Source organism: Ipomoea triloba, chromosome 11 (assembly GCF_003576645.1).
Source record: "Ipomoea triloba cultivar NCNSP0323 chromosome 11, ASM357664v1".
In the NCBI taxonomy this organism is placed as follows: Eukaryota; Viridiplantae; Streptophyta; class Magnoliopsida; order Solanales; family Convolvulaceae; genus Ipomoea; species Ipomoea triloba.
In genome coordinates, this window is record NC_044926.1 from 15,261,416 (window position 1) to 15,284,604 (window position 23,189).

A 23,189-nucleotide genomic window follows, 5' to 3' on the forward strand; every position below is an offset into this window, starting at 1 on the left:
GCTGAAGTCGCCTTGTACGTTTTGTTCGAACGGAGCGGTCATTGTTTGTGATGGAGTCCTTTTACGTCTTCCGGTGTCCGGTGTTCGGTGCTCTATGTCGGCGACTGCAGTTCTTCGTTGTCGTCGTCGTTAGAGTTCTTCGCTTGGAAAGCTTTCGCGGGGGAATGGAGAGGGTCGTGCGTTGGGATTGTGAATGGAGACGTCGAGTGGTTTAGACCTTCAGTGCGGTTTGAAATATTGTAAATTGACAAATGTACCCTCCATTCACGTTATTATTGATCAGCGCGCGTTTTTTATTTGGAGCAATCTGGAGCGTGGATTAATTGATCTAACGGTGGATAGCAGGCCACACAGCCGCACGTAATACCATGGCCACATGTAATCTCGACTATATATATATATAATAGAAGTGTCAGACAACATTTTTCCGTCCAAACTCAGGGCATTTTTGTAAAAAGTCATTTATAATTATAATTAATTACATTTTCTTTTGGGACACCTAAAATTAAGGAATGATAATAATAATAATAATAATAATAATAATAATAATAATAATAATAATAATAATAATAATAAACAAAAATTTCATTTGAAACACCTATTTTTCGTTGCTCAAACACATTTGTTTGGGTTTCCTAAAATTAACGAATAAATTTATGGGAACAATATTAATAATTTAATTAATAATTAATAATAATAATAATAATAATAATAATAATAATATTGATATAACTTCCATGCATATTTGTGCGCTAATTGGCACCTAATTGACAGAAAATAAAAAAGGTTTCAAACACCTATTTTTCGTCACTCAAACACATTCCTTTGGGTTTCCTAAAATTAATGAATAAATTTATGAGAAAAATATTAATAATTTAATTAATTAATAATAATAATATGGGAAAATGGCATCTTTAGTCCCTGAGTTATAGGGGTAGTGTAGACTTAGTCCTTGAGTTATGGTCGTATGCGAGTTTAGTCCCTCAGTTATTCGCGAAGTGGCGAGTTTAGTCCCTGGCCATTAAATTTGACGAAAAAATTAAAAAATAATCAAAATTTGAGGGATAAAATAGGAAATTCACATTTTATTCTTCTTCTTATATCAAAACCACTTTTACAATATTATTTTTCACTTCTTAGCCTAATTATTTTCAAGATTCTTCAATTTTAAAAGCATTTTAATAACTTTCAAATGACTTGTTAGGAACCTGACTCTCGTATAACACACTTAAAACTTAGCACAAATAAAGAAATGCATGATCATTGTATTTAGGTGTATGAAACACACTATCCTAACAAGTTTTTATTTTTTTACTAAGCAACAAATGTAATAAAATTAAAACTTTTGAGATAGGATAGTGTGTAAAAAAATCTCAAAAGTTTTAATTTTATTACATTTGTTGCTTAGTAAAAAAATAAAAACTTGTTAGGATAGTGTATTTCATACACCTAAATACAATGATCATGCATTTCTTTGTTTGTGCTAAGTCTTAAGTGTGTTATACTAGAGCTAGGTTCCTAACAAGTCATTTGAAAATTATTGAAATGCTTTTAAAACTGAAAAATCTTGTTTTCAAAAAAAATGAAAAATCTTGAAAATAATTAGGCTAAGAAGTGAAAAATAATGTTGTAAAAGTGATTTTGATATAAGAAGAATAATAAAATGTGAATTTCCTATTTTATCCCTCAAATTTTGAATATTTTTTAATTTTTTCGTCAAATTTAATGGTCAGGGACTAAACTCGCCACTTCGCGAATAACTGAGGGACTAAACTCGCATACGGCAATAACTCAGGGACTGAGTCTATACTACCCCTATAACTCAGGGACTAAAGATGTCATTTTCCCTAATAATATTGATATAACTTCCATGCATATTTGTGCCATAATTGGCACCTAATTGACATAAAATGAAAAAGGAAATGGAAATTAATAATTGACTGAAAATAAAAATGATCCCTAATTGATTGAAAATGAAAAAGAAAATAGAAATTAATTATTAATACTAGAAAATGAAAATTGAAAAAGGAAATGGGAATCACTAATTGATTGCAAATAAAAAAGGATCTCTGCCCCAGGCCTACAAAATGATAGGACCGAACTTGGGTTTGCCTTCCCCCTCTGCACTACTCAAGAGATTCAAGAATCGGATTCTCTCTCTAAGGATTTTTCAAGAATGGCTGATCGCTGTCATCATTCCCAGTCCCGGTTGCCGTCGTCGTTAACATTTCCTTTGGCCTGTATTCTTTCACGATTTTCTTTCCAATTTCTAAGTTTTCCACCTGTATGCATATGCTTATCAGCACGTCTTCCGTGTGTAGGAATTTCAAAACCGAATAGAAACTATGCCACAAAGTTGGACAAAGCTCATGTATCCAACTTGGGGGCTGGAGTTTCGAACAACAATATCTTTGTAAATTCTCTCTCGTGTATTTTTTTCAATTTTTATTTCAAATTTATTCACACACATAAATAATTTGGTTGTGTGCATGCAAGAATTGTTTTCATTTGTTGATTCTTTAAATTCGTCCACGCACGCACGCACCCACACACACACACACACACATGTATATATATATATATATATATATATATATATATATTATATACGTGATGGCTGGCTACTAATCTATATATATACTATTATTAAAAATAAAATCCTCATTTCGTTTATTCCCGCTCAAACACTTCAACATAGACAATTTAAAAAGAAAAAATATTTAGCAAACAATAGAAAAGGAAATTAAAAAAAATGATTCATAATTCAAAGATTAATATTAATAATGTTAGCATTAAAAATGAAAAATGAAAATGGAAACGGAATTAACTTAGCAGGAAAAATAGAAAAAGAAACGAAATTAACTTACCAGGAAATGGACTAATAATAATAAGGTTACCAATAAAAAGGATAATCCTAATAAAATTCTCATTTCGTGCATTCCAATCCAAACACTTTTGCCTAAACAATAGAAAAGAAAAAAGTATTGAGGAAACAATAGAAAAGGAAATTAAAAAAAATGTCCATATATAATTCACTGATTAATACTAAAAATATTAGCAGTAAAAAAAGAAAAATGGAAAAAGAAACGAAATTAACTTACCAGAAAAAATGGAAAAGGAAATAGAATTAACATACCATAAAATGTAATTATATATATATATATATATATATATATATATATATATATATATATATATATATAGTATTAAAGTATAATTTTACAATATTAGTTTAATTATCTAATAATTATTACAGTAATTAAAAAATTAATTGTACATATCTAAAAACATAATAAGTCTCAATCAAGGTAATATCCTTGATTTATGTCCATCTTTTTATATGCTAATAAATGTATACATTTTGTTTTAAATGTTGTACACTTCAATGTTATTAGACAAAATTGTCCCTACTGCATTCTTGTTATACAAAATTACCCTTACACTGTTATAACACCGTTACTTTTTAGCTCCATCATTATTACCATACACCTATATCTATCATATCTTTTTCCTATTTTTAATTATCATTTTATTAAAATTATTATATAATTAATTTAATGGTTGATTATATTTTAATTAAATTTCTATTAATGGTAAATCATATATGTGTGTGTATAAAATACATATATTATTTGTGTATATATAATTCGAATTATAAATTTTAATTATTTGTATTTATTAATATTTTAATATTGGGCATTAATTTTCACGCATCACGCGTACAAAATACTAGTATTAATATAATAGACTAATAATTATTATGATACATAAGCTAATAATTATAATAATAATTGTATAATTACAATTAAACATGGGTCGTTGGAATTTTTTTACTAATACAAAAATTAAAAATTTCATCTTTTTTTTAAATATAATTTTCTTAGTTCTATAAATGTATCTAAAAGTGTACATGATTAATTAGAGACTATATTAATTATACAAAATTTTAATTTAAATTTTATATGCTATGAAAATAGATAGTTAACCAAATATATGGAATTACAACTAAATTATTGTATTGTACATTTTAAAATATTCTTATTTTTTCAAATTTTTTATTTAAATTCATAATAGCATAATTTTGTTCGTGCATCGCACGGGTAAAACAACTACAACAACAATGATGATGATGATGATGATAATAATAATAATAATAAGAGAAAATTGCACTTTTCGTCCCAAAGATATAGGGTAATTGTAGAATTCGTCCCTAAATTTTGGTCATACGCACTTTTCGTTCCTAAGTTATCATTGGCGTTGCACTTTTCGTCCCTGAGTTATACTAAATTGCAAATTTCGTCCCTATGTTATCATTACGTTGCACTTTTCGTCCCTAACTTAGGTGTGCAAACTTCGATAAATTTTTGATTAACCGACCGAACCGACAAAGTTCGGATCCTTCAGTTCGGTTAATGGTTAAAGATTTTTTAAAATTTCGATTAACGGTTAATCGGTTCGAAACTTCAGTAACCGCCGTGATACCACTTTTTTTCTTATCTTTTTTTTTTTTGGTATTGATGCCCAATTTTTTATTTTTTTATTTTTTTCATAATAAATAAATTTTCACCAGCATTCTGAAACTGAGTTCAACACTTCAACACATCCTTTTTGACAGAACAGAATTGGTTTGTTTGTATTCCCAGAAGCAATATAATGTGATCAGCATGCAGCAATATACTTGATCCATGATGGATGCAAACCAGGCATGATAAGTTTTTATCCTTTTTAGATGTGTTATCCTCGTTAGTTTCTTTGCCTCGCGACCCCGCCGTCTAATACAGCTTCTCTGCCTCCGCCTCTGATTTGCCCCGCTTCGATCTCGACAAGGACGGGTCCAATTTGGTCGCCTTGAAGATTAGTCTCTTGGGCGATAACCAAATTACGTTCATAATTAAAGAAAATTAAACATACACATATTATATTCATATTATTTAACACTTTAATCTTACTATGGTATTCAACATATAGAGATTACCTTCATTTGATTATAATACATTTTTGTTACTTAAAATAATATCAATTAGTCGTGTTCTTCCTTCTATTTTTTGTTTAGACTTTTCCTATTAAAACAATTTCAACCTACACTAATATACGAATCTTATAATTTCAAATAAACGTACACTTTCCAATATTAGAATTATTTATAATTTCATCATCATTATATTTATATATATATATACATATATATATATATATATACATAGGAAGGGGTTCATGTACATTATGTTCCTTAGGTAAGAAATAAGATGGAATTATAGCCATATATCTAATTCAATCCAACGTATGAAATTGCCTTCCAGAGTACTATTGTAATTACCTCATTATTTTTCATAGTTACTTGTAGTGCATAATTTTCACTCGTGTAGTGCACATTTTTGCCTAATAGTGCATATTTTTGTGCCTAGTAGTGCACATTTTTATACCTAACAGTGCACATTTTTTCATAAATACTTGCAGTGTATAATTTTCAACGGTATAGTGCAAATATTTGTGCCTAGTAGTGCACATTTTCTCAACTAACGGTGCACGTTGTTCAGTCGTAGAGTTTAGACTATCATCCATCTTTTAGATTAGTTTTATGCTTTGTAGTGCATGTTTTTGTGTCATACAGAGCAAAAGTTTGTGCCTACCAGTGCACATTATTATGGTTAATCAAATAAAAATGCACAAATCACACTATTTTTTTATAAATACTTGCAGTGCATAATTTTCAACCGTATAGTGCAACTTTTTGCACCTAGTAGTTCACATTTTCTCAACTAACAGTGCAGGTTGTTCAGTCGTAGAATTCATCGACTTCACTTCGTCTTCTTCGCCGAAGAGTAGCTTGTTCAAGACGAAACGCATAAGTGACAGATATTGTCAAAGCTTTGCCGTGTCGTCGTCTTCGTCTGAAATTCGCTCGCTGAATTCATTGCCTTCGTCGACTTCACTTCGCCTTCTTCACCGGAGATTAGCTTGCTCAAGAGGAAACAGAGAAAACAGAGAAGCGGGAAAGGTTAGTGGAAAGGCTACGGACTATTTTGCCCAAGAACGCTAATCTACTACAGATCATTAATGCGCAAATTTTGAATCCAATGGTTGAGATCATGTATCAAAATTAAATGCAATGGTCTATATTTCATCCTATTTCTCACCTAAGGACTAATTTCACAGGATCCCTTATCTATATATATATAATTATAATTATATATATATATATATATATATATATATACACACACACACATATATATATATAGTTTAATAAGAAAAGCTGATGTGTTTTGGCCACCACCCTCCTTTAATTTTTCTTTTATGATTTTGTTATTAATTAAAAGATAATAATAATAATAAACCTAGCATTTGAGCAACTATGGGGTTGCTCAGAATAGCAACCCATAAACATTTCTATCTCCACACTCGATTGCCATCACAATCAAAGCATTGGACACTATAATTACCGGAAAATGATACATGTACTCTAAGGGGTAAAACTCCCACCATGTGTCATTATTTTATTGAAGAAAGATAAAAGGAAAGTAATAAAATTGTGACCCACATGATTTTGAATGAATCAAAGAGTGACATGTAAGAAGGGAGTATAAAATGAAGTAGAATGTGAAATTACGTCTAGTATTACTCTTACCCAAAACCCCTGCCGAAGATCCAAATGACCTACCACAATATTCCATGTTTGTCAGCCTCCAACCATTTACAATCACCTTTAACTATGCATCCAACAACCTCTTAAATCATCACACCTCCATTCAAATAAATACTCTTCTAATAGCATCCTTATCAATGGAGTTTCTTCACGGTTTTTGAGGAGTTTTTGTAAGTGTGATTAGGAAAAGAGAAAACTAAAAGACTATATGTATGTATGTATGCATGCATGCATGTATGTATGTATTGGATTATATGAGAATAAGTCCTTAGAAGAAAACTGAGAATTAATCTCAGCCTTACATTTAGAAAAAGCTATATCATTAAACCCTCGCCGCCAAAAACCACAAGGAGGTAAACTAGCCTAGGTTACCCATAGTTGACTGGCTCAAACCCAAGAGCTTGAGGTTCAAACCCACGACCTCTCGACTGCAGGCGTAACTCTCTTATCACTTGAGCTGCCCTTACGGACAACATTTTTGCATATTTAGTATTAAAAATTTGCACTATCAAAATTGCAAAAGTGTATTACACTTAAGGTTTTGATTTTGAAGTTTATGACTGAGTTTTTTTTTTATTTTATTTGGTTTATTGGTTCACTTTTTACTGCTTAGGGTCTATCATATCCAGGTTTTTCATTGATTTTTTAAAAATTTATCCAGGTTTGCATATCTACTTATTACAGATTGCATATGTAAGTATTCAAGTTTGCAAAGTGAAGTTAACAATAATTACGAAAAGACCGCCCCTTTTTTTTAAAAAAATCTGATATCATCTGTCGAATTTTTACAGACGTTCTCGTGGGACCATGAGCCTGTGTGGCTATGTATATGTGTGTGTGAAACTTTAAAAAGTACAAAAATGATAGCTTTTTAGCCCTGTTGCAAGCGGAGGGAATTTTTTGGGCACTTTCACGATTTCACCTACCACTTATTAGCTCATGCCTCTCTGACTCACATCATCTACCAAGCTCATTACTTAGACTAACAAGTAGATTACACGAGGACTCGAATATAATCCAACCCATATTCTGGATAATAACATATTTACACTATCAATATGATAGGTGTTGGAAGAGAGAATTGTTAAGCGAAGACCGATGAAGCGGCAATTCCAATACCTTGTCTCTAGAAAATGTAATAGCAGTATAAGAATTGTTAAGCGAAGACCGATGAAGGGGCAATTCCAGCACCTTATCTCTAGAAATTGTAATAACAATATAAGAAAAATAAAGTTGCGTCTTCGCTATGCATTATCGCTTTTGACATAGTAATAAGCCAATGATCCTAAGGAGAAAGCAATACTACAGTTCCCAACCCAGGCAACACATAAGCCTAGCGTCTGACGTACAGTGCAATTGGAGACACAAGACCAGAGCAGCTTCACAAAACACTCTTTAATCTTGGAGAAGAAACGTACCTATCTAAAAATTTCGTCTTTAAGTCTGCTGCTGCATTAAATATGCCTATTTTGACAACTTCATTTAACCTAATTATCATAATTATTAAAAATATATGTATTATTCAACAATTCAACCAGCTAAAATATATATTTACTAACTGTTAATTTTACCAAATAGTTTTATCGTTTGGAGAAAATGATCTCAAAACAATAATAAAATAAAACTAACAAAACACAATAGTTTGGATTGAGAATTCCATTTTCTTCCATAGCTTCTCCAACATAGGGGAGGGGAACTACATTGTGGGTAACATCAACAAAGGGAATGCTGTTAATACTACCATCAATAGAAAACTTATAGCAAAATATAATTCTTCTTCCATTTCTTGCTCTCAGCACTTAACCTTGCACGGAATTTCAAAGGATACAGCCAGCTCCTTCCTAAATCAAGAAAATAAATATATTCATTTATCCCTTAAGGGGCATTTGGTTCAATTAATATAAAATTACCTAAGTAACGTGAGTATGGTAATGTCTAGGTAATACGTATATTCATTTTTCCCTTAAAAAGTTATCCTTCTATTTTAATGAATACTGGCATAGTGGAGTGTACTAAGGATAGCAAAAGGGAATACTGAATTTATGAAGGGTAAAGAAGGGAACTAATTGTTAATACTCAAGCGCAACCAATACAGTAATGTGAATCCATGTGTTTTATCAAACATAACAATTTTTGTGGGATATAGGAAGTTCAACTGTTCAAGAGCTGCTTCTAATGAAATAATTTCTGAACCTTTCTACTTGCCTTCTTCCATCCCACTATCTAGACTTTTGTTTATTGTTTCTTCAATGCATTCATTCTATCCCTGAGATAATACAGCTTGGCCCTCCTCACCTTCTTCTTGTCCACCACCTTCACCTCCTTTATATTGGGAGAGTATCTAAAATGATTGTATTTAAAAAAAAAAAAAAAATGATTGTAAATCAATATATAATAAGGCTTGAGCCACAAACTCACAAAGCACATCACTTTAAAACACTAAATATAATATTCACCAGTCATCACTAACAGTTCTCCACTAAAAATTAATACCTATAATACAAAAATGGATTAGAGAGTGATACTTGCCAAGTTGTGTTTTTTGGGTAACTATATACACCTATATTTAGACACCATGTTGCCTGTAGCTAACCACCATTTAGTATTAAAAAATATAAAACTAACAATAAAGCAGATTTGAGACCATTATAATATGTAGGATATGAAACTAATTTTAAGATACATTTGTAGCCAGTTTGAGGCCGTGTAACATGCCAATACCAATCAGCAGTTTACCCCAAATGGCCAAGTTAATGAGTGTAGTAATAACTTCTCTAAATGAACAAGTCCAAACATGTATAATGATGGAAACCCCAATTCAATCTTGTTTCATATCAGCAGATAAAGAACAAATGGAAATACTAGCTTAATATTATACTATGAAATACAACACCCAATCAAGAATCATTTGTGTAGTCTGTATATTCTTTTAAAAAGAAAAAACAAAAATGAAAGAAAAGAAAAGAATAAAGTTCTTAACACAGACTTACAGATGGAAGAGGGATTCAATACCAACCCCTGCAACAAGTCTTCTTAATCTGAATGTAGTATTCAAACCAGCATTTCGTCTGGCTATTACTATTCCTTTGATTATTGAAACACGTCTCTTATTTTCTGGTATTTCCTGATATAAAAGCATTAGTGTATCAAATTTATTTGTTGTTTATTGTAACCATTTAAAACAAAGGATAAAAGATGATGTTCATAATAATATATTAGAACATAAGAAAAAACAAGGAAGAAAACTTTCTTAAAAGAAGCAATACATACCACTTTGAGCTGTAAAATATAACCAGGCCTTATATCAGGTATCTCTTTCTGTGTCCTCACTTCTTCAACTGCTTCCTTATCAAGAATCTGCAATTTCAAGGGTCAAAATACACAGTCCAGAGACACCAAAGATTCATATTATCTAATAGGTTGAGAAAGATAAAAGAACCAAAAACAAATGACAGTAAAAAATGCACATTGCATGATGAGGTAAAATCTTCGCTACCTGCATTATGTGCTTTGCTGTCTTATCAAGCCGCTTAAACTTGATACGTGGAGCCACCAGAGAGTCAGAAGTTGAAGCATCTTGAGAAACAGTATCCAAAGGGGTTCCTATAGTTGCAATGAATCTTCTAGGAAACATAGGCCCCATTGTTGATAGTTTTGAAAAACTGGATCTAGGATCCATATAACACGATGAAACAGAAGCAACGCCATTTTTCTTAGAGTCTACAGGAAACCCTTCTCTGGTTCCAATGTTATGCTGAAAAGCATCCAGTTTTGATAAAGGAATTATCACCCAGAACAATATCAAATATCACATATTACAACATACACAGTGATGAACAAGCATGACTATCTAGAAACTAAGGTTTCATTTTATTAGCATATGAAAACTGTGGATATAATTTCTCTCTTGCAACTAAACAGTTCTGCTCCATAATTCACTTCTAGCAATGACATTAAATAAGCCTTTCTAATCCATATTGAAGATTTGAAGCTCTGGTGAATAAGGCAAGAAGAAGCAAGGCATTGCATTAAAAATGAAAACAATAATAACAAGGGACTTTGAAGGGAGTCAGATTTAAATTACTATAGACTATGGCAGACAACGGGAGCAGTACCTTGGCAAATGAAGCATTATGTGGTAATATGAGAAGATAAATAATTTCAAAAAAAAAAAAACAAAAAACTTATAGGTAAAATAACTGAATTAGCATGAAATCCTAGAAAACTATTTAATGAAACATAATTATAATCTTGCACAGGAATAAAAATATTTCTAAAAGCACAAATGTAACAGAAGGAAGATGTTGAAATATAGAAAGTAGAAACCCTAACGTAAAGCTAGTTGCAATTTAGCCCATTATGTTCCTATATAAGCATGTGTATCTTTCTCAAAGTGTAGGGAAATTATAATATTATCAATTATCAATACAATTATTGTACTTTCTTCCTTTGGTTCCTCACATATATTGCTTCCATGGCAGGTGGTGGCTATTTGCCACCTGCGAAACCTTTCAATCCCTCAATTTCAACAAAAGACAATGGAACATCATGCACTTTATAGAAGAAAATAAATCTTGATGTTACTATACAGCTCAGCAGCCAAGAGATATCAGTATATCACTCCTTTTAGCATCTTCACATTTTCCTTTTACTATTACAAAGATACAAGAAACACTACAAAGTAAGACTTAATTGAAGTTATAAATAATACTGCATACATGTTTGGTAAAGAAAGTGGCAACGTAAAACAACAATAATTCCAAAGTGGTGGACCAGACAAAACCTAGAACTAATTATAATAGAATACTCAAACAACTTATTCAGGTTTAAATTTTTTTAATAAAAGATGGCATTACTTTGCCAACTAGACAAAGAAAATTTTGCAAAAATCATGTAAGGTCTTATAAAGATAACTCCCCTAGCAGAATTGCTACAATGTTATAACTTATACATGCCCCCATAGTCACACCGAAACAAACATGCATGGGGAATGCAGTGATTCAACATTAAGGAATATTCAACATAGGTGTCACATATAGTTCCAATGGCCTGTGGATTGCAAATGCCACTTGTACACCCGAATCAAAATGATTAGCTGCTAGCTTGGAGCAGGCCATAGGAAGGAGTGAGTGGAAAGAATTCAGGATCTCAGAGTAAATTCAGAACGGATTTGAATTAGGCCAGAAACAACTACCAGGCTCAGGCACTCAGCAGATTTGGAAAAAGACTAAGAAATGCAGAAAGCCTACAAATTTAGCAAATATTAAGAAAAACATCATAACTTAATATTGCAAGGGAATGGTCGATTTACAGCAATAAGACTCAACATTAAGCTACAGACTCAAATGTACAGCACTGGTAATGCAAAGTTAGAAATATTCTTAAAGCATTTCTTTCCACCTACTGAAAACTTTATTGTGGCACATGTTTATAGAGCACCAAAATTTAAAAAAAAAAATTTTAAAAAAAAATAAAAAAATAAAAAAAACAAGACTTATTCCTAGGCACAGTAAATGCCATGTGCTAAGTAAATGAAAAGTTGCAGCTCATCAATAGCTTCAAATATTAGATTTTGGAAGACAGGTTTCTCTTGGATTGTCCAAGTACATTGAGCCAAGTTAATCCTGGTATCTAGCTAAGAAAAGAGAAACCCTGCAAATAACAAACCACAAATTACTGAAAACCTCATGAAATATTACTATGTTCCTAGGAAGTCCATAATCTTCATGATTTTTTTCAGGTTCTTCAGCTAAAGCTGCTTTTAAATATTCTCATTTCTGAATTACATCACTAGTCAGGGAGCATTCACTCGGAGGTGGCACTGGAGAATGAACTGGGGGAAAGCCAAAAGAGAAAGGGACTTGGAGGTTGATAAATTCTCCATATGCAATAGGGAGAATAAAGAACATGAAGGGAGGTATGTTGTGTGGTTGTGTTGCTTCTTTATTTCAGTTTTGACAGTTTGGGTATTCCCTATTCCATGGATATAACCATCTCCATGGTTTTCAATATGAAGAGCAACAAAAGTATAAAACAATGGAGGTATCCTAGCTATCATATCCATTATGTGATAGGTCATAGCAAACATGAAAATTAAATTGAGAACCTCAATAAGCATTTTGCTCTTGCGTCGTTCATATGCATGCACCAGGCAAGCCAATAATTGCAGCAAATTTCTAGACAGAATATGAATCATAGATGCTATCTCAACTTGACTAAACTTAACAAGTCAAATCCCAATATTTCCAGGTTAGCACAAAAAGATGCATACTATGCACCAATCCCCAAAACACAGCACTTGTTTAATTTCAACCTTATCTGTACATATATCACGCGAATTTAAAATAATTAAGAAGCCATATCAAATTGTAACAGTACAATGAATATCATGAAATGAACCTTCTAACGATATTACTGAAGTAAAAAACAAAATGCACATACGAGGATTCTCAATCAGCAAAAAGAAAAGAAGAAATACTTTATACGGTTATAGATACTTACACCCAGTGCACGCCTCTTCCCCGAATCAACATTTCCTGGTAAACAGAAATTGAAATAAAAATAAAATAAAATATTGTATATTTGACGCAATCCATTTAAAATTAGATTGAGATAATGGAGGGATGAGTTGGGAACCAGAGGCAGTAGACGGATGGGTAGTGGTGGATGCCGCTGCGATATGGTTGGGTTTGAAGGCGGAGGAGGGAGGCGGGTATAGCGTTCGGAGCTGCGTCGAAAATCTTCTCCACATCTCTCTCTCTCTCGGCTCGACCGAAGCTGCGGCTCAAGGGTAGTGTATTCGGAGAATGGGTTTAACACTTCAACTCTACAAACTATGCTGTGCCAAAATTTTATATACGGAGTATAATTAATTACATTTTGTCACCCTAAAGTTAAGGGTATTACCACTTTAGCACATGCTAATTAAGAATGTCAATTGTACCGTAAGAGACGGGAAACTCGATTCCCCGCCCTTATGGGGACGGGAATGGAGACAAAATAGGAGATCGAGAGTGGGGATGGGGATGGGGGCACTTTTTAATTTCCCGCCGGGATGGGGGCGGGGATGGGGAGTACTCTCCCCACCTTGCCCCGTCCCCGATATATATATATATATATATATATATATGTATGTATGTATGTATGTGTGTGTGTGTAGTCACACAACACACACACACATGTATTACTTTGTATATAATATATATAATTTTAAAAACAATTGTGTCATTGTATGTCATGCTTATGAAATGCATATTTGGATAACATGTTTAATTGTAAAATATTGAATACTACTTTAAGTTGGAGATGAATATATATGTGTTATTTATTTAAATTTTTTAATGTTTAATTTTTAATTTTTTTATAACTTATAAGCGGGGTGGGGATTCCCCGCCCCGAATAATCCCCGTGGGGATGGGGATGGGGACGGGGAATGGAGAAGAAACTTGGGGGCGGAGATGGGGGTATCAGGGTATGTCCCCCTCCCCACCCCGCCCCTAATGCTAATGAGCAATACCTAGATGACTAATAGGGGTATTTGGTAGAATGCAATTGTAATTTTATTCTTATTAAATTTTATGAAATTTCTATTCTATTATTTGTTTAGAAGGAATTACAATTTATAGGGTTTTCTAGAATTGCAATTTCACAATTTATGATAAGGATTTAGAATCATTGAAACACAATCTGTCCCTGCTCTGGTACTCTGGTATTCTAAGTAAATCACTCTCCCTTGCTCTTTTTTTTTTTTTTTTTTTTTTTNTTTTTTTTTTTTTTTTTTTTTTTGTGTTTAACTTAATACTGTAAAATAAGTTACTAACTTGTTATTATTGACTGTGATGGTGCTTCTACTATTGTCTGAATTAATGGAATGGAAATGGTATGTTGCATGTGTTTTAGTGCTAGTACGAAGACTCATGTAGCAATTTGCTCACATTCTTACTTTGATATGGAAAAAATGTATCATGAATCTTAACTGTTGAACATTTATATTTTTACATTGTTACTTATCTCAATTATCTAATGTATTTAACTGTTTAAATTGCAACAGGAAGAAGAAGTAGATAAGTTGAGTTCTTTGAGCTCACTACTAAACTAAATGTAATGAAGGATGCACTTTTGTGATTTTAATTTCTTTTTCTTTTAACTATTACTAATGACTAATGATTATTATTTTTACTAGTTATCCGTTTCAAATTTCAAATTTTAATCTAATTACACAATACACATACATAAAAAAAAAAAAAAAAAAAGAGAGAGAGTATTAACGTATTTATTCACATAGTTTTTACATGAAAGATTTTTTTAATTAATAAACTTTATATATCATACTTATAAATGAAATTTATTTATACAAGTAATCTTATATTATAAGAACATAACTTCAATATTTATAAAATTTTGTTTGTGCAATCACGAGTTGCATACTGATAGTTTTATCAGGATAGGATTCACCATAAATTAGGTACAAGAATATAGAACGAGGCAGGAGAATAGTAATTTTATTGCAAGGTCGTGAGGTTCAGTAAAATGTATACAAAGTCCAAAGGTACCGGCCCAAGAATGATAGCCCAAAATAATAAATAAATAAATAAAGCCAAACAAGTTACCAAGGATTCGATCCCATGTATGCCAGGAGAGAGGAGATCAAACGGCTTGACCAGAGAAGTCTTCGTGACCTGAAGTGCGTCTTATACAGACTACCCCCCCCCCCCCCCCCCNCCCCCCCCCCCCTCCCCCTCCTTTAATACTATAGGCAGTCCAACCTCATCCACTTGTGTATGATATCTAGAGAATGTCAACCCCATCTAGACGCGCGTCCCACGTTGTCCTGTCCTCCGTGCTATTTACAATTCAAATTATTTTGTAATATATGAATTGCATCTATGTTTATGTTAAGTTGTGTATTTTTGAATAAATAGTATTATTGTAATGTTGCATAATATTCACACCGTGCATCGCACGGGTAGCATATTAGCTCAACAAAAATGGTTGAACCAAATAGACCTCGAGTACAACACCTAAAGGATAATCTATAGCTTCCTACATCATAATCTCACTGCATTATGTTGTCATCTATGTTACCAACATTAACCCAATTGCAAATAACACACTACCAACAAAAAGGAATATGACAAATAGTGAAGATGAAGACAATGACAATGCTATTCAAAAGAGAACTAAGAATACTTAGAAAAATTGAAACCAAAAGTAAAAGTAGTACTCCGTATTTATTTAGATTATCGTTTTTAGATCAAGTATTTAGACTATTGATTTTACAAAATTGCCAATATTTATTTTAGTGACAATTATAATGAACTTTCTATATTATGTTGGATTCATATACTTTGAGTTACATGTTTAAATAAACAATTCGACAATCAATTACCTATGTATAAGCTTCTCCTATATAATATACTTTCAAATATTTATTCAAACAATTCGACATTCAATTACCTATGTATATATATATGTATAAAGGTTGCAAAAAATCGCTAGGCGCCCTCTAGGTGCCTGGGGGCACCTAGTGTATTTTTTTTAAATAGTTAATACTTATTAAGTTATTAGTTATTATTTATTAATTATTAATGCATTACTTATTAGTTTAATTTAGTGATTACTTATTATTTTATTAAGTTATTACTTATAAGACTATTAGAGTATTAGTTAATACATTATAACATTAATAGTTAAAATGTTTAAGATTTATAATTAAAAAAAAAAAAACAAAAAAAAAAAAACCAGCCGGCCGGTGGCCTAGGCGGCCCAGGCGCCCGCCTAGGCGGGTTAGGCGGTGCCTAGTCGGCCGGCTAGGCGCCCGGCTGCAGAGGAGGCCGATTTAGGCCTTTCTTGACGCGGCCGAGCGCCGCCTAGCGCCTAGGCGCCGATTGCAATTTTTGCAACACTGATATATATAGATTTATGATCATATGAGATCGCCTATTTAGGTAGATTGTGAGGTTAATTTTATGCATCAATGTAATAATTTAATGGTCTAGATTGATTAAGATTCTAAGTTGAAGTGTGTGCGAACCGTGATTTAATGTGTGCGAACGGTGCTTAAATGTGTGTAACCGTAATTAAATGTGTGCAAACGGTGATTAAGTGTGTGCGAACGGTGTGAGTGTGTCAATCAATCTAGACCATTAAATTTTTTTAGATTGATATACAAGATTTGATCTTACAATATTTTAATGGTCTAGATTAATTAAGATTTCAAATTGAAGTGTGTGCGAACAAAGTGGACGAGCTAATTAATTTAGACTATTAAAATTTATTAGATTAATAAATATGATTTGATGTCACAATCTCACAATCTCGCTTATAAAAACAATTAAACAATTGAAGCAGTCCAAATTCCAAACTCCACCCGCGTTATTCCTTATCACACCCCAATTAACATTATTCCTTCCTTCCTTTCTAGTGTCAACTCCAGCAACAATATACCCCCAGGCCCCTTCTTCAATCCATCATACCACTCTCTACATTTTCCCCAATCCTTACAATTTGTCTACTTCATGTTAATTCTCTGCTAAGGACCCTGCTAATAGACACGCAAAAGCTCAGGCGCAGTTCAGGATGCACTCCCACCAAGAAACCCAAAATATGGTGCCCTCCAAACATTCACGGCTTCCCCTTCTCTCCAACGACGCTCACATTCCTAGCCCCTTCGGCCAATTGGCTGTTGAATTCACGGATTCCGAGCTCCGGGAAACCGCCTACGAGATCGTTGTCGGGGCTTGCCGGAGCTCCGGCTCGGGTCGCCCGTTGAAATTCGTGTCCAATTCCGAGAGGTCGGACTCCACCTCCTCCTCTTCTTCGCAGTCGTTGCAGAAGTCGCTGACGTCGTCGTCGGGGAGCAAGGTGAAGAAGGCGCTTGGGTTGAAGTCGAAGAAGAAGAACCGTTCCGATTCGGCGGCGGCGGATCAGGCTCAGAACTCAGCAAGTCGAAAACGAGCCTCTACCGTTGGGGAGCTGATGAGGGTTCAGATGAAAGTTTCGGAGCAAACCGATTCCAGGGTCCGACGAGGGTTGTTGAGAGTAGCTGCCGGACAGGTCAGTGAAGACTGTGTTTGCGATTAATTTCCTCATATTTTTTCTTCTGAAAATCTTAAGGTCAAATTTTGTAATAATTGAATTCTGATTTTTAATTTTAAGGTCAAATTGGAGTAAGATATTTATATATTTGAGTAAACCATTTTGTGTTTTTTTTTCCTGGCAATATGAGTTAACCAGATGAGCCAAAGTTAAATTTTGTTGGTTACTGACTTACTTCATATTGTATGACAAAAACTTGTATAAGACCATCTTTTAAGTATTCTTGTCCATGAAACTGGCCGATTCGGTATAAAAATATAATACTTATACTGAAAATGTAATACCAATAATAAATAAATAAAGGCCATGCTTAGTAACATACGGCAATGGTGGTAATCTTCTTATGCGCTGTTTCCGTGAGGCTAATGTTTTTGAGGAAGTTCGGTTTGAACATGTGTATAGAGAGCAGAATAAGTTGGCTGATGCCCTGGCTAAGAAGGCTTTATGCCAACCGATTCACCTATATCAGCTAGACGAGGTCCCGAATGACCTGTGGAGACTGCTTCAAGATGACCAGATAGGGGCTAGCTCTCATCGGAGGATCTCTACTGTTAGGAGATAGTTTCTTCCACTGTTCTCTTTTGGGATAATCTCCCTCTTCTCTTATCCAAAAAAAAATAATTAGCTTATTAGTCAATTTTGGCTTATTTGACCACTATTAGGTGTTTGACTGGGTTAAACAATCAATATGAGTGTATGATTAATTAGTTTTTTGTAATAACTTATTGCTCCAAAATGCTAAAATTCAAAAAGCTATTCAATGTAACTTTTTCGATTAGCTTTTTGAGAAAGTCATTTTGCATGTAATCAACAATATTTACCAAACACCCCAAAAATGTTTCTTACAAGTATAATACTTTTGAAGAAATATGTAATACTTTTATATTTTGGTTTAAAAGAATTATATTTTTCTTCAAAAGTATTAAAATTTTCATTATAAGTAACAAATACTTTATTCCTGAATGGTATTACATTTTTCAGTATAAATATTACATTTCCATTTGATCCAATCCGTCTCACGGATAAGGTCCCACAGAGTCACTCTATTTTATTCCTGTAGTTATAAAATGAACAATGTAAAAGGAAAAGTGTGTAAAAACATGTCTTTCAAGTGAGCATGACTCATGTTAATGTTTTAATAAATAAATTTGCACCAAATCTTGCACCATGTTTTCATATTAGCCGACCAGTCAATTAGTTGAAGCTAGATGGTACAAGATTTGGTGTAAAAAATTTGGTACAAGTAGCATTACCTTTTAGTTACTTTGCCAATTATGCATTGGGAACTATGATTTTCAGTGCTTAAATGGAAACAGATTGAGAGGCCAAAATTGGAATGCTTCTTTAGTGCATATAACTACTTTATGTCTTAAAGACTTAGCTTTATATTCTCTATCATTCAATAATTGGTGTTTTCTTCTTTGGGTTGATATTAGCTTGGAAGGCGCATTGAGTCCTACATTCTGCCCTTGGAGCTATTACAACAGCTCAAGCTTTCTGATTTTCCAAGTCAGCAATATTATGAAGCATGGCAGAGAAGGAACTTAAAGGTACTTGAAGCGGGATTACTCTTTCATCCATCATTGCCACTGCATGAGACAGACACACAGTTTCAACAGCTTAGGGGAATTATACATGGGGCTTTGGTGAAACCCATAGATACCGGGAAATACAGTGATTCAATGCAAGCACTCCGGAATGTTGCATCATCGCTTGCCTGCAGGTCTTTTGATGGGTCTGTTTCTCAGGTATGCCATTGGGCAGATGGAATCCCATTTAATCTCCGACTCTATGAAATACTTCTCAAAGCTTGCTTTGATGTTGATGATGCAACATCCATGATTGAAGAAGTTGACGAGGTCTTAGAAATCATTAAAAAGACCTGGGGAGTTCTTGGAATAAATCAAATGTTCCATAACATTTGTTTTTTATGGGTCCTGTTCCATCATTATGTTTTTACTGGAATTACTGGCGAAGATGAAAATGATCTGCTCTTTGCTGCTGAGAATATCTTGTTAGAAGTACAAAAGGATGCAAACACAACAAAGGATCCAACTTACTCCAAGATTTTGAGTTCTATACTTGGCTTGATCTTAGGTTGGGCTGAAAAAAGGCTTCTAGCTTACCACAATAGCTATTACAGGAGCAATATTGACATTATGCAAAGTGTGTTGTCTATTGCAATATCAGCAGCCAAAATATTAGCGGAAGACATGTCGCATGAGTATAGTAACAAGAGGAGAGAAGTTGATGTTGCATACAGCAGAGTTGATAGTTACATCAGGTCATCATTGCATAACGCTTTCACTCAGGCAAGTTAATATTTTAGCTTTGATTATATTAACCAGAAAGTAAACACATAACATGAAGTAGCTACCATAATCATTGTTCATTTGTTCTAATATGGAAATGTGGTATCTGGTATATCTAGCACTTTAATCTAGGGTGTTTCTCAAGTGGACATCAAGGTCTGGATGATAATCTACCTTGTTATTATAGCAAGATTGGATGTGTCTGCCATTCTACTGTTTGGCTTACACACTTACATCACTTACAATTTATTTGTAGATTGAATCGTTTTCATTTGTTAAATTTCATCCTGTCTAATTTGCCATTGCGATGCTGGCTAAGCCGTGTGTTCTTATTGTTCCCTGTTGGGAAATTGATATTGGTGGTTTGTTCTGTCGTGTTTTGTTATTCATATACTCGTGTGGCTATAGGCTACATTAAAATTCTTCTCCATTGTTTATATGACTGAAGTCTATTCTTCTATCTAAAGACAGGAAAATGAGAAATTGATCTCATGCAGGAGTTCTTCTAAGAATCAGCGGAATTCTCTCCCAATCCTTTCCATTCTTGCACAAAATATTAGTGATCTGGCTTTTAATGAGAAAGAAATATACAGTCCAGTTTTAAAGAGATGGCACCCTCTTGCAACTGGCGTAGCTGTGGCTACTCTTCATGCATGCTATGGTGATGAGCTGAAGAAGTTTGTTTCCAGCATCAATGAATTGACACCAGATGCTGTACAGGTGCTTATAGCGGCTGACAAGTTAGAAAAAAATCTTGTAAAGATGGCAGTTGCAGATGCTGTAGACAGTGATGATGGAGGAAAGGCATTAATTCAAGAAATGATTCCATTCGAGGCAGAAGCTGTAATTGCAAACTTGGTAAAATCGTGGATAAGAACAAGGGTAGACAGACTAAAAGAATGGGTTGAGAGAAATCTGCAACAAGAGGTACATCTACTGCCCCCTTTGCTTTTGTATATCATTTCTGAGTTAAGCTAATGCATTGGAACCAGAAACTTTGACACGCAAAGTCTCTTGTTTTTCAAAAGGTATAAAATAACAAAAGAGAGATTTCAGAGCAATGATAATAAAATTGTTATTGATCACCAACTTTTGCCCAACCTTAGAATGAGCTAACTGTACTTTTCTGATCTTTAAATAGATTTGGAATCCCCGTGCAAATAAAGAGCGAGTTGCTCCCTCTGGTGTGGAGGCTTTGCGTGTCATAGATGAGACTTTGGAAGCATTCTTTTTGTTGCCAATTCCAATGCATCCTTCTTTGCTTCCTGAGTTACTGAATGGTCTTGATAGATGCCTTCAAAACTACATATTCAACATTAAATCTGGGTGTGGTAGGTAAATCATAAATGTGATTTATGCTGCAAAGGATTCATTTATTGATTCATTTTTTTTTTTTTTTAAAACTTTGTTTGTGGATCTAATTGTAGGTTCTCAAAGTGCTTTCATCCCAAAAATACCTTCTTTGACTAGATGCGCCACTGGAAAAAAAATTGGTGTATTCAAGAAGAAAGAAAGGACAAATATGGTTGTGCGAAAAAATCCTCACTTTGGGACTCTGGATAGTAATGATGCCTTTGGTTTACCACAGTTATGTGTTCGCGTTAACACTTTGCATCACATTCGCAAGCAACTGGAGGTACTGGAAAAGAGGAGTATTGCGCAGCTGAGAGATAGTGGATGTGTTCATAATGATAATGTGAGCATTGGATTAGGGAAAAGTTTTGAGCTTTCAGCATCAGCTTGTATCGAGGGAATTAAGCAGCTTTCTGAAACAATTGCATACAAAGTTGTGTTTCATGATCTAAGCCATGTGTTTTGGGATTTCCTGTATGTGGGCAATGTTTCATCATCTCGTACTGAACCATTCCTTCAGGAGCTGGAGAAGAACTTAGAGATCATATCATCAACTGTTCATGACAGGGTGCGGACCCGTGTAATTACTGATGTAATGAAAGCTTCTTTTGAGGGGTTGTCGATGATTTTGCTTGCTGGGGGTCCTTTTCGTGCTTTCACTATTCCAGATGCTGCAATAATTGATGAGGATTTCAAGTTTCTAATGGATTTATTTTGGTCTGACGGGGATGGCCTTCCATCTGATCTAATAGATAAATATTCAGTTAACTTAAAAGGCATTCTTCAACTTCTTCATACAGACACTCAGAGTCTCATTACACAATTTCAGTGTGTGATTGAAGACAATTATGGTGCCTCGGGTAAATCCATGCCATTGCCTCCTACATCAGGCCGCTGGAGTCCAAGTGAACCAAACACAATTCTGCGTGTTTTGTGTTATCGAAATGACAAAGTTGCAACCAAGTTCATTAAAAAGCACTACAACTTGCCAAAGAAACTCAAACCATATTCAGGTTACGCCCCAAACTTGTACACATATACTCTGCCTATATTTAGAAGGTAGCGTTTGTATAGAATATTTGCTGAAATTCTTTGCCTAAAGACCCCAAGGAAACCCCTCTGGAGAAGGCCTTGAGTAGTACACCTCCCACTGCTGTTGTAGCCACAGGCAAAACTGTAATTTTACAGAGTTGGATTATTTAATTACTGTACTTCTTTTCAACTTATTACCATAGGTTACACAAGTTAGTGTCATGAGATATGGAGCATGCCCTTTTGTTGTTTTTATGTATTTTTTTTAAATGTGTTATAAAGGGTTTATTGGTATATTGGCAAATTATATCATAGACTAAGGTCTACCTTGCATTATGAACCCCGATCCAAAATAACATTTAGATTATGTGTTTGTACTTAACATATTATAAAGGCACTTGCTTTTCCGGCTTCATTTCTGCAGCTCATTTCTGCAACCACAAAGCTGCGTACGGTAATAATGTTGTTATTTTACACACATCCATTGTGATTATGTATTCATACAACATGCATAAAGTAAATTTTCTACATAGGGTTTAGATTTGTTGCTAGAAATTATTCAAATAGAAATGAACCTAAAAAATGAACCTCTAGTTGTTTGAAACTAAACCTAAGCAAGAAAGATAGTGTATGTCAGGCTTTTTTTTTTTTTTTTTTTTTTTTATTTTATTTATGTGTGTGCATAATGTACATTATTTCTATGAATAAGATACATTATTTTTATACACAATATACATTATTTGAATATA

The 23,189-nt window shown here is 33.6% G+C and overlaps 2 protein-coding genes across 2 annotated transcripts; one reads left to right on the forward strand and one right to left on the reverse strand.

Moving 5' to 3' along the window:
- Positions 1–8,665: 8,665 nt before the first annotated feature.
- LOC115997442 (50S ribosomal protein L19-1, chloroplastic-like) lies at positions 8,666–13,474 on the reverse strand. The gene is made up of 6 exons (XM_031236997.1): positions 13,283–13,474; positions 13,148–13,182; positions 10,143–10,400; positions 9,917–10,003; positions 9,637–9,770; positions 8,666–8,987 (listed from the first exon to the last, which is right to left on the reverse strand). The coding sequence occupies exons 1-6, from the start codon at positions 13,395–13,397 to the stop codon at positions 8,882–8,884; spliced, it is 735 nt and encodes a 244-aa protein (XP_031092857.1). The 5' UTR covers positions 13,398–13,474; the 3' UTR covers positions 8,666–8,881.
- Positions 13,475–17,023: 3,549 nt separating this feature from the next.
- LOC115996680 (protein unc-13 homolog) lies at positions 17,024–22,736 on the forward strand. The gene is made up of 5 exons (XM_031236032.1): positions 17,024–17,701; positions 19,180–20,055; positions 20,527–20,982; positions 21,197–21,386; positions 21,483–22,736. Exons 1-5 carry the CDS (start codon positions 17,225–17,227, stop codon positions 22,469–22,471), a joined length of 2,988 nt encoding a protein of 995 aa, XP_031091892.1. The 5' UTR covers positions 17,024–17,224; the 3' UTR covers positions 22,472–22,736.
- Positions 22,737–23,189: the final 453 nt, after the last annotated feature.

Bases quoted from the DNA above. Each gene is read 5' to 3' on its own strand.
- LOC115997442 (XM_031236997.1), bottom strand. From the start codon at position 13,397: ATGTGGAGAAGATTTTCGACGCAGCTCCGAACGCTATACCCGCCTCCC. The intron at 9,771-9,916 runs GTATGTATTGCT...CTTTTATATCAG, and splicing joins ATATTTTACAGCTCAAAGTG to GAAATACCAGAAAATAAGAG. The intron at 8,988-9,636 runs GTAAGTCTGTGT...CAATCATTTTAG, and splicing joins ATTGAATCCCTCTTCCATCT to ATACTCTCCCAATATAAAGG.
- LOC115996680 (XM_031236032.1), top strand. From the start codon at position 17,225: ATGCACTCCCACCAAGAAACCCAAAATATGGTGCCCTCCAAACATTCA. The intron at 20,056-20,526 runs GCAAGTTAATAT...ATCTAAAGACAG, and splicing joins TGCATAACGCTTTCACTCAG to GAAAATGAGAAATTGATCTC. The intron at 21,387-21,482 runs GTAGGTAAATCA...ATCTAATTGTAG, and splicing joins CAACATTAAATCTGGGTGTG to GTTCTCAAAGTGCTTTCATC.